The 12,397-nt window shown below is 37.1% G+C and overlaps 1 protein-coding gene across 4 annotated transcripts in view; it reads left to right on the top strand.

The window, feature by feature from the left end:
• Nucleotides 1-2,233: 2,233 nt before the first annotated feature.
• The window catches only part of LOC575746 (NK-tumor recognition protein), a 29,501-nt gene continuing 19,337 nt past the window's right edge, over nucleotides 2,234-12,397 (top strand). For all 4 annotated transcript variants that reach the window (XM_030986870.1, XM_030986886.1, XM_030986892.1 and 1 more), the window contains exons 1-3: nucleotides 2,234-2,360; nucleotides 4,578-4,706; nucleotides 7,194-7,268. In XM_030986870.1, coding sequence (XP_030842730.1) covers nucleotides 4,643-4,706; nucleotides 7,194-7,268 — 139 coding nt within the window. In that variant the 5' untranslated portion in view covers nucleotides 2,234-2,360; nucleotides 4,578-4,642. The remainder of the gene's footprint in view (nucleotides 2,361-4,577; nucleotides 4,707-7,193; nucleotides 7,269-12,397) is intronic.

The raw sequence follows: 12,397 nt of genomic DNA on the forward strand, positions 1-12,397 counted from the left end.
ATAAAGGCCCATTTTTCACAATTTTGAAATTTTTGAAAAAACGGATCCATGTTTTGGATAGGCCTATTTTTGTTAAAATTTGGGGCACACGTTTTATTTAGGGATTTTTGTGTGAATAAGTGTCCCATTAGAGCGGCCCAAAACCGTATGAGACCCCCCCCCCCGGGTCAGATATAATTTTCGCACGAGTACTATTCACGATCCTCTCCTGATCGAACTCTCTGTGGGTTTTTTGGGGGTAAAAGTTTTAGGATTTGATAGACCTAAATTGTAGTGTAAGCGTTGTTTACCAAACAATGATTGTTTCTCTCAGCCTCAGTATCGAACCCCAACCAGGCGCGTACGCAGCGGGGGGGGGGGGGGGGGGGGGGGGGGGTTAATGTGTGTGATTTTTGATACCCCCTCCCCCCAATTAAAAAAAAAGGGTGAAAAAGGGTGACCCCCAATGCTCTTACCCTCCCCCCCCCCCCCCGCCGCTTATTCAGCGCCTAAAAAAAATCCTGCATACGCCACTGACCCCAACCATATCTCTATTTATCTAGAGGGAAGTCACTTTGCATGTATTATTTTCTGCAATATACGGCAAGTCTCTGTCGAGCATTTTAGTTTCAAACTTTTAAGTCATGTGCGTGAAATTAGTATTTAAACAGGTCTTCTGATTTTTTTATATACTTTTTATTGCCTATAATCTTCTCAGGGGTCTTAGTCATGTAGAAATACTGTAAACATGCGTGACCAAAGGTTTCCCCCTTAAACGAGAATTTCTTCTGTCAAAGCCAAAATACATCCTATAAGGATTTCGCGTGGTTTTCCCCTTAATTATTCTCAACCTAAACGGGTATTTCATAAAAGTGTACTCTTAAAGGGATCGTTTAACAATGTTGAATCTGAGATACAAGGTCCTACATGTTACCAGTGTCTGTGATATGGTGTAATCAGGCGCGTACACAGGGGGGGGGGGGGGGGGGGGTGGTTGGGGGGTTGGGGGGTTAAACCCCCCCTTTGGTATTTTTATGTGTGTAAACTCCCCCCCCCCCCTTTTGGATTTTTGTTGTTGTTTTGTTTTGTTAATTATTAAAAAAAAAAAAGTCAAATTTTCAATTTTCAAGACCAAAAAAAAAAAAAAATGTCCTCTTACCCCCCCCCCCCCCCCCCCCACACACACACTGAGCGACTTTACGGCCAGCGCGATTTTCAAATTTTCTGGAGCAAATTTTTCGGGTCCGATTTTAAACCCCCCCCCCCTTGAAAAAATCCTGCGTACGCCACTGATTCAATCAGCAGATGTATGAAATTTATTGTATTATTACCAACGCTCCTTCTCTTCCCTTTCCTTTTCTTCTCTGCAAGTCACTCTTTTTTATTCTTATTTGTATTGTTGTAATTAAGTTGAGATCTAATGTATGTTAATTAGGCATTCAATATATTTGTTGAAATTCAATATATTTGTTTAATATCGTTTATTATCTGTATTAAATTATATACACTTGTTGAAATATTGTATCAAGCCATATTATGTTCATGAAAATGAATGATGAAAAAAGAAAAAAGATGCAGAAACCAATAAATCAAATCAAATCAAAATACTGGGGGACACCTCTCCTACAATGACGTTTTTTTTAACCCCCCCCCCCCCTGCTAAGTGAAAAAGTTCTTGCATTAGACCGTCCCTGATGCCATGTAAGCCTAGAACTCATCTTGCAAAAGCAAGTCCATGTTTCTTTATAAATAACAACGGATTGATCTTTTTCCTCGGGGAGGGAGGGGGGGGTGGGGGGGGGGGTGTTGGCCGGCCCCCACTCAGTGTTATTTAGGGTATGCATAAGCATATTCCCTCCTAAGTCTGGTGTGTAAAATGGGCTTTTGTGTACTACGAGCCGGACTTTGGTGCGTGAAAAGTACCCCTTTACCGGACATTTTGGTAACACGCATGGTATCCCTCCGATCACGGAGTGGGGGCCGGGGGGGTTGGCTAGGTGGACCTCAAATATTAAAAAAAACAGTTGTGGGCACTCTTCCACTCTTTCCTTATTAAGGGGAAATGCATAACATGTGAAATCCCATCTTGAAAGCAATTTTTTTATATACAATTCGTAAATTTGAATGCCAGGACCTTTTTTTTTGGGGGGGGGGGAGGGGTGGATCCAAATACAGGGTGTGTTTCAAATTCAAACATTGAGTGATATGAAAATTAATGGCCTCCGCTTTTTTTTTTCTGGTGAAACGCCCTCACTTTTCATTTGAAGTTAATCGAAAATTTATCTGGAACAAAGACTATGCCGCTGAAAGTTTGTGTGCGTGATCTTGAACGTGAGATTAAAAATGCATTTGCTTCCTTGTCACCTAAGCTAAACGAAAACGTAAGTTTACCAGTTTTTCTTATCTGACTATGCTGTATGGTGAAAGTGGTTATTATTTTATGATCTCATTTGGGATATGTGATTCCGCGTGTAGTTTAGGCTGATCTGATCTGAGCTGAGTGAGCTGAGGCTGAGCTGAGCTGAGGCTCGCACTTGCTTCTCGTAGCGCAAAGCGACTGACTGGATCGAAGAGCACGTTGTTGCCCGCTAGCGCTGCATAAATAATATAGCTGTCCAACAACATGCAAAACCAGTCTACTATACTGCTGCACTGCTGGCGAGGTTGTGTGATTGTTGGTGACCGCCGCGTTGGGATCATAATTCATGTATTTTTTATGGATAGAGGTCTACTTATCTAGTCAAATATTGTTTTTGATTTCATAGTTTTAATGTTGTGTTTATTATCAGTAAGTGTGCTGGTCAGAGAATGAGGATCGTCGTCATAAACGAGGATATCCTCGTATTTGTAAACGCGGACAAAATGTGTCCTCAAAAATAAGATGAGGATCGTCTGCATTTTTGCGGACGTTTTTTTTCATCAGCGCACTGCACGTTTTCGGGTTCCCGAATCGCCTTCTGGCAATGCGAAAAAACGGATTCCGCGTAAGAAACTAACCCTAGTTTGCTATCTAGTTTTATGGGTTGTCCATCTTCCCGAGGATTTATCGCTCTTAACAAAGTCAATGTACAACGCATCAAGAAAGTCATCGCGCAATCCGTTCTATTTTCTTTTTCTTCCTTTTTTCTATTTTTATTTATCTTCCTTTTTTCTATTTTTATTTATCTTCCTTTTTTTCTATTTTCTTTATCTTCCTTTTTTCTATTTTCTTTATCTTCCTTTTTTCTATTTTCTTTATCTTCCTTTTTTCTATTTTCTTTATCTTCCTTTTTTCTATTTTCTTTACCTTCTTTTTTCTATTTTCTTTATCTTCCTTTTTTTTGTAATCATGATTCTATTTAAATTATGTACCAAAGTTATTGTTATTTTGTATATTTTATGAGCATCATTTTTAACCAATTCCAGACGACTTGCCACAAAGACAACTCACTACAATACCGTGGACGTCTCGCCACAATACCCTGGACAACTCGCCACGGTCGAGTTGTCCAGGGTGGGGTGCCTTTTCGGACAGCTCGCCACACTTTTTTCCCCTCATGATTTCTATCCCTTATCTTAGATGAAATTGTCATTTTTCATGATTTTCGTGCTTTTATAAACACCAGCTAAACACAGTCATGACAAAGAATAAAAAATAAAGCTGGTTTCCCTTGCAACAAGAATATATTTTTAACAAACCGAAGGCGTACGATCGCCAGATATTGGGATAACTTCTTGGTATTTAGAGATCTACAACAGCTGCATTTTTCTGTCTCAGAAAATTTTTAATGGTAGGAATTTATATATTTTCATGGAAGGATACTGCATGGAGGCACTGGCGTACTAATGGGGGGGGGGGGGGGGGGGGGGGGGGGGGGGAGTTGACCCGCAAAATAAATGGGTTTGTCCAAAATAGATTCTTGTTGCGGGTCTTGTTAATTGCAAGCGCAAGGATAATCATCTCAAAATACTCACAATTTCCATGTTTCCTGTCATGACTGTGTTTATAAAAGAATAATGAATACATAAAATGACAATTTCATCTAAAATGAGGGATTTTAGATCTAGAAATCACGAGGGGAAAAAAAGTGTGGCGAGCTGTCCGAAAAGGCACCCCACCCTGAACAACTCGACCGTGGCGAGTTGTCCAGGGTATTGTGGCGAGTTGTCTGGACCCCCATATCCCCATTTTTAACATGCCATTTGTATGCTTTTCTGGATTCTCCCAATCCAGAAATCTTATCATAGTATATGTTTCTATTTTGAAGATTATTTATATGATATTGTTTTTATCTTGAAAATAAACGAAATTAAATGAAAGTCAGCCTCTATTGCAAGGGCTTTCGTTCTAAAATTTGGTATCCAAAACTTACAATTTAATACAGGGATTTAATTTTAAAGCTTATCTGCCATAGTTTACAGGAGGGTTTAGACCGCCCTACAAGGTCACTGGACAGGTGGTTATCTCATCAACTCAGCTCTCAGTTAACATAAGAAAAAGAGGATCATGGGGGACCAATGGTCACCGATTAGGCATCGTTTGTTATATAGAGGGTGCAAGTAGCTACAAGTAGTGCAGTGGGCATTTAATATGGACTTGATTATTTGATTTCATGCAGGCTTGATAGTACAAGTGGGGTCTCTTCTTTTAACTGTCGAGTGAAGATCTCTTCAACAAGACACCATGGCTGCCCCTTCTGGCAATCGACCCCGTTGCTTCTTTGATGTTAGTATAGGGGGCGGTGGAGGTGAGTTACATTTATTTTGTCCCTTTGGAATTGGTAAGAGAAAAAGAAGAAGAAGGAAGGAAAGAAAGAGAGAGAGAGAGAGAGAGAGAAGGAAGGAAGAGAAGGAGGTGGTAGAGAATTAAATTACATTTAAATGTAATTCAAATCTTAAAATTGATCCTGTTTGTTTTTATCGTATCCTGTTTATATCAATTGCGTATTCATCATACTACATGCGGTTAACATTTTTAAAATGATGGATTTTAAACATGGTTTAAAATGTGCATATATACCGTCTTAAGAAGTTCTAACAAAAAATTTGAAAGGTTTCGTTTGAGCAGACTGTATCAGAATTGAATAAAGCCATTAAAGTGAAAGCTACATGTAGTTTTGCTTTTTTTCCCAATTGCATCCCCACTCGAAAACTTTTACTGAGTTTTTATCTTGCCATTTATTATGATTCGGGTACGGGTTGAGTCTCCGTCTATCGCATCTATCACAGGCAGTAGGTGAGAATGAATACAGGAAATTTGGATGACTGCCACAAATCTGACCTCTGAAGGGCCGATTGGGAATATACTGTAAATCTCACTCTTAATAAGACCCTCAAATATTTCATCAGGTCAAGTTGTTGAAAACTTGAAATGTTACTTGAGAAAAAACAGAAACTAGGAATAAAATTATTTTATGGATGGGGAAAAAATAATATTAGATTTTGATATTTTGTTCACATTCAGAGCATAAAACTGAATTATTTAGAAAAGGGTCCTGGATTTCAAAAGTTAAAGGCATGTTCATTTGGTCAATTACATTATCAATTTCAGTAAATTTAAAAATTGGTTTGACTGCTTTGTTGTGTGCCATATAACCCCCCCCTACCCCCTTGGAAATAACTAGAAACAAAAAGTTTCAGGGAATCACAGTTATTGAAGAGTATCTTTCTGAGTTTACCACCTACATGTAGGTGTTGTACATTAACTACCATGAAATTGTGTGTCAGATCTCATTCATTTGTAGTTTCGAAGATTCAATGTGAGTTTCATATGATTCTGTCATTGCTCTGGCAATTTGTTGGGATAACTTTTAAATTGTAATATACCCAAATTTATCAGAATTGTTGTAAATTATCTGAACATGCCCTTTTAGGTACCGGTAGTATTGTACTTGTTTTTGTAGTGTTTTTTTTTTTAGTTTGTTGTCTGTTGTTGATTCTCATGCAAGAGATACTCGTTGCCAACTTTTTCCTAAAATATGACCCGCATGCATAGTAGCACCTCCCAGGGGGGTGTTTCCAGTAAAAGTGGTACCATTGGAATGTGCATCTGTGCTGCCCACCCCTGCTATTAAAAGTAAAATAGAAGAGTCCTAGTCCCTGCTTTAGACCCCCTCGTTGCCTGATTTTTAGTGTAGGCCAATAGCAATTGAGGCTTGGTGGTTTGGGAGGAGAGTTTTTGGTAGTCACTTGTAAAACTATCTCAACAGGATAAGGATCATTTTGAAGGGGAAATTTGAGCTCACATGTCATCTTCTGAATCATATGTTTACATTTTGCTTTCCATTGTACTTTTGTTTATCATTTCTCTATTCTAATTTGAAGGTAAGTACCTCTTACTCTCTTTCATGAAAAACATAATTTGTTGAGCTTGTTTATGTCTTCATTTTTTATCCTCTTTAAAGTTGATCTTTTCCATTGTTTGGTTCATTCTTAACATGTGACGGGGTGGTTCTGTACTAACATTGAATGGCATTTCTGAAAGCGGCCCAGATAGGGAAGGGGATGAAATTTCTCTGCATCGATATGATTGATGTATAACATGATTCTATGCACACTCTTAACCATTCAAAAGCTTGGAATATCTAAAGAAAGTACATTTAAAAAAAAATCATATTGGCAACTTGCTGATGGTTATGAGCCAATGGTTCACAAGTTTTTGAGGTGCATTTTGAGGTAGCTCTGATAGTTGATGTTATCTTTTCTTTTCTTTCCTTTAGATGTTGGTTGAGGTAAACTGCTAATTTTTTAAAAACTCTTTAGATATACTCGCATGATTTATTAAACTTTCTTGCTATATGTAATTGAAGTCCAGATTCCACAGCTATAATTTTAAACACAGTAGTGTGAAATTTAGATAATGATATGATTTGGTTAAAGTTTTATTTTATTTGGGATCCAAAGCCAGTGTGGATAAGTATACAGGGGTGGGGGGGGGGGGGGGGGTCGAGAACCAATTTATTTCATGATATACATTTGTATGTACATATTATTAAAAGAGGTACATGTTCATTTTGTGAGGGCTCAATATTTAAAAAAATTATGAAATGTCATGTTGGCAATCTCAAAAATGAAAAGCTCAAAAGGTTCTTTTCAATGGTATTTGTACTTGTACACCACAATAGTCTCAGATGATCGTCTTTGTTTTCTTTACATTCTAATGATATTGACATACTTGTATACTAAGTTTTTTTTAAACAGTTTTATGCTGACCTTTGTTATTCTTTCGTTTTTAGGAGGGCGGATACTATTTGAACTCTTCTCAGACATCTGTCCAATCACCTGTGAGAATTTCAGAGCACTTTGCACCGGTAAGTTGGCATCAAACTCAAAGTACAATTGTAATCATTAATCCAAGTATGTATTTTATAGTGTGATTTCATGTTTGGTAAATGATCATATCTGATTGATACACGTCTGTAAAAAAAAACAAATACACACACACACACACATGCTTCGTTCTATCTTTCTGATTAACCATCATTATACATTCAACTTAATTTACATTATTTAGACATTATTTTCCTGAAGTATATTTGGTAAAGGAATGGGCTTATAGTATTGTACATGAGATCCCATTGGTTTGATAATAATGATTGTGGTAGTTTATAGTTGTCATTGGAACTATTTTCTATTTATTAGAAAGGTGAGATTTGGTCTTGAAAAAGTAAAATGAAAACTGCTCTTCATGTATAGTTTACATCGTGTTCACATATATGTTCATTCACAGTGAAAATATATATGAATATCCATATTATGAGGATGAAAGGGAGTGGAGGATTTCATAGATTGGATTTCATTAAAGTGAAATATGATACCCATGCCACACCTGTCGAGGAATGACGAATAATGTATCGTCATGGAAGACAGATGAATAAAATACACTCCAAGTTCGGTGTCGTATGGATGGTCCTGTATCCTTCACTAATCTAATAAGTGTGCATAGTGGGTTGGTATTACACCGTAAGTGGGGTCAACGCCCCTCACCAGCACCTTCACAGCTTGACCTAGGGGGCAAGTACCCGAGATCACATCGAGCACCGCTAGGATTCTCTGCATCATATGTCCAATAATTTCAAATCAAAATATCACTTTGATATCCATGATTTGTTTTCTTTCAAGTGTACCGTTAGAGAGAGGAAGGAAGATTAAAAATACTTTAAATACTGTAACAGCTGATCTAGCTTCCTCCATTTCATGCTTGGTAAAGCGAGTAATTTTAGGAGATAGTTTAAATATGTTTAATGATTGAGTAGCCGTTGTGAATACATAAATCAATCATTCCATCTGTTTTTTTTGTTTTTTAAAGAACTCTGGTGAAAAAACCCACTTAAAGAGAAGGTTGAGTTCTGGGAAGAGGTGAAAAATAACTTTTGAGCGTTATCATTGTTATGCAAGTGTGGAAGAACATCAGATTACAAGTGTTCCCTGAAAAGCATGGCTCTCCAAATGCCTTGATATTCTAAATATGGTATGTAACAACATAAAAATCGGGACAGATTTTTACACCACATGTTTGTGTAGTCCCATATACATCTTTCTGTGTACAGTGCTTGTAACTTTACCAAGACTGGCCCAAATTTCTTATCATTTTAATGATACCAGAACCTTGCAGTACACACCAATACTTATATGCTAGATGATCAACCTTTCTGATCGATTGCACACTGTTCCTTTCACAATGCAATCGCTTGACCAGAACTCAACTTTATCTTTAAATATCGTTGTACAGTGTAACTATATCATACTTAATGTATACAGTACTAAATCTTAGAAGGGCTCACTGTGTACAGATATTTGAAATTTTGCATGCAGATGTACAGGCATACAGTAATGGCAGATAATGAAAGAGCTTCCAGTTTCAGGTGGATACAAATGTACCAAAAGGTGTTTTTTTTTTTTCTTCCAATTTTTATGTAAACCGTGAAACTTGGCTCCAAGCCTTCATTCACCTAGCCTTTAACTATTTTTTAATTGATGCTGAGAGGGAATGTTCATTGTATGCATGTCTCTTTTGAGAGTAGCATTAGTGTCATACTTTGTATCAAATTACAAATGATTGGATATTACAAGGCAAGAGTAAGCAGGAGATCTGTGGCAGTTTTGGGATGTTACATGATACCCTGAGTAGATAGTTCCTTGTTTTGTTCACCCTAACACCAAGAACAATATTTTATAGCCCTACTTTGATATGTAAAAGCCATTTTGAAAGGTCATTTTCTTTTGTTTCTGTCAGTCGTGATTGATACAGTGAAATGTAAGGAGCAAAATCATTTTCTATTTCCTTCTCTTGCACAACAAAATTGTATGTGTGTGTGATGCAAACTTTATGTAGAATTATAAATGATAATGAATCGGATTAATGGATTTTGAGAATATGAACTGCTCCCAATGTTGTAAAAAGCCCCAAATCATGGATATTTTAACAGTTTATGATTTAGATGTATGCATGTAACTTGCATTCAGTTTGATGCAAATACAAAAAGGTATCTGTATGTGTGCTTGTACATGTATCTACAAGTAAATGCAGTTATTTCACCAATTTGTATGATTTTTGTTTATGATGCTTTATGAGTCATCTACATGTACTATATTTGTAATATGATAGATAATTGTCTGGCCTTCTAAAATAATTTTAAGGAGGATGAAAAGAGGGATTAAAAGGAGAAAGGAGGAAGAAAACATGCTGTGCAAATTGTACCTGTACTGATTTTTCTTTATCAGTTGCTGATCAAGATTTAATATTTTTATGTCTAGCTCAGCTGGAAGTCAATTTAGAAATATGAAGGTAAAGGGGGGATAAATACTTGAAATGTAAAGGTTGGGTTGTCTCTTTACAAGTAGTATATTGTGTGGTTGTTAGATGCAATTTATATAAAGGCTATTAACTTGCCTGCTGATTGGCCAGTGGGGTACCACAACAAATGTTTGTCTCATGTAGACCGAAACTCAAGATGGTCTAAAGAGATATGAGTAGAAAAGTGAGAGCACTTTACCTCCTGGTGATAGAAGGTTTCAATGCTTTTTTCCCCTTCTTTGTTAGTCCTTTCTTTCCGGGTACAGAAGTACGTTTTCAGAAGATGTATCAGCTACTTTTATAACAAGAGCACACTTTGGGATAACAGAGATGTGTGTGCATGTAATGTAATCTCTTTGCAGTATGAACATTTTTAAACTTATGCTTCTGCCATAATCATCATCACTCCTCCCCCTTTCTCTAATTCTCTCTTTCCTGTTCACACTCACTACCTGTATATGTAATGGGGCGGTCATACATAATTACCTGTAGTTTAAAAGTGGAAATTGGTGAGAAGTCCCAATAAATTCAGGAAATGAGATCAAGAGACCAATATTCCCTCCTTTGGACGCTCGTCTGAATTGTACCTTGGTCCACTGACCTTATATGATTTTGTCAATCCTATATGAGAAAGAATAAGAAAAATAAAATATGATATATGTTCCCCAGCTGAAAGATTCAAAAATTGTATATTCATTCTACATCATTACATGTTTAAGTGTACATGTACATGGAGGTCTTTTTTTTAATTGTAGGCCTATATTGTATTGCTTAGAAAGAGAAAATAAGATGCTGAGGCAAGCTTCCACCATACCTCCTTTATACAAAAATTGTTAAAGATAAACTTAGTTCTGGTAATGCGATTGCATTGTGAAAGAAAAGGTGTGGAATGGATCAGAAAAGTTGATCATATAGCATGTAAGTAATGGTGTGTAATGCAAGGTTCTGGAGTCATCAAAATCATCTTAAATTTAGCAGAGTCTTGGTAAAGTAACAATCACTTACACAGAAAGATGTATATGGGACAACACACATGGTGTCGGGGCTAGTACTACCCTGATTTCCTTTTCTTTCTATGCTCATTACTCAGCCAGTATACATTTTCTTCCAAAATTGTTTGGCACATGACATTTATTTGTAATCTTGAACATTCAGTGTAAGTTTCGTTAGATTCTGTGAGAATTCATTTTCTTTTTTTACCAGAACTCAAGTTTATCTTTAATATTCAATCTTGTGAGTATTTTATGAAGACTTGGCTTTATTTGATGATTGTGTCAAAAGTTAACGTCATGACTAGGGCCCCTGTTTTAGGAACAGTTTCAAGCTGTTTTAAATCCGCTTTAGACGTAGGAGAGTTTGAGGACTTTGGCCTTTGTGCTGTTAAACCTTGAAAGTGTTGAAAGAGAAGTAATTCTCCATGAAATCTAGCTAAGAGCTACATTGTAGCTCAATTTGATCCATTTTGGGGTAGCACCTAAGTCGGAAAAAGGTGAAGTTGACCCTTACCTTCTCAATACAAACATATCCTTTTGGAAGATGGATTTTATTTTATCCTTACATTATCTACACAAAATGCATTAGTTTATTTGCATGCAGCTCTATCAGAAAGTGTGCATTCAATCTTTTAATGTGGACATTTTCTGCTCCCAACAGATGGCATAAATGTGTACTTTGTATTTCACAGAGATTGTAATATCATTATGCTCTGAGTATGCTTAAAGGACTAACTGCTTTGCCTTATGTTGGAATGTAGATATATGTGTAACTCTAAGATGCTGACAATGCTATATACTCACGTACTGTACATGTATGTTAACTCAAACTTTATGTATTTCTTTAAGTGCACTTTTACCCGGTATGTTTGCAAAGGGCAGGAGCATTAAATGGAACATATGTCGCGATACATCAAGTCAGCATACTGTTTATCTGTCTGGTTCTAAGAGGGGGGGGGGGGGGGGGGGTTTGAGGGTTACATCGGGTTAAAAACATGTACCGTAGAAGAGGTTACGGTTGAGATGCTTAAGAAGTCAAGATTAGGATTTTTGGGACCAATTTGGTGAGGACTGATCATGAGCTTGTTGGATCAGTTGGCCTATAGTTCCATCAAAAAGCGCATCCTGTTCACTCATTATACCAGGGATACCAGGGATGTTATTATACCAGGGATGTCATTATCCCCTCATTGTCATCGTAGGCCTCCAGGTACTACTCTGCATTTATAAAATACATGTACATCAATCATGTAGCTCGTCTAATTAATATTGCAAAGCCGGTGTACATGTAGATATAGGTGCGATATCAGTCATGACATTTGAATGGTCAAAATAGAGTGTACAGTGTATGCAGACTGCATGGATACCAACATGGTGTACAGAGGCAGCTGCACCAGATGGTATATTGTAAGATGTAATTCCCTGCTTCCCCTACATCCCCCTACCTACATCTACCCTACCCTGTGTTTTCTTGCCATAAGCTTGTGCTCTACCCCACCTATACACTCACAAACCTAATATTTGTTGTTATTTCTGGTTATTACATGGAAATTGTATTGTAGTATTGTAGACAAGCACTAAAGAAAACAGTGTACATGTATGTACCTTTACCCTTCCTTGTAACAAGAAAAGCTGATGACTTGTTTTGAAA

The sequence above is a fragment of the Strongylocentrotus purpuratus genome, unplaced genomic scaffold, assembly GCF_000002235.5.
Source record: "Strongylocentrotus purpuratus isolate Spur 01 unplaced genomic scaffold, Spur_5.0 spur5_contig_838, whole genome shotgun sequence".
NCBI classification, from domain to species: Eukaryota; Metazoa; Echinodermata; class Echinoidea; order Camarodonta; family Strongylocentrotidae; genus Strongylocentrotus; species Strongylocentrotus purpuratus.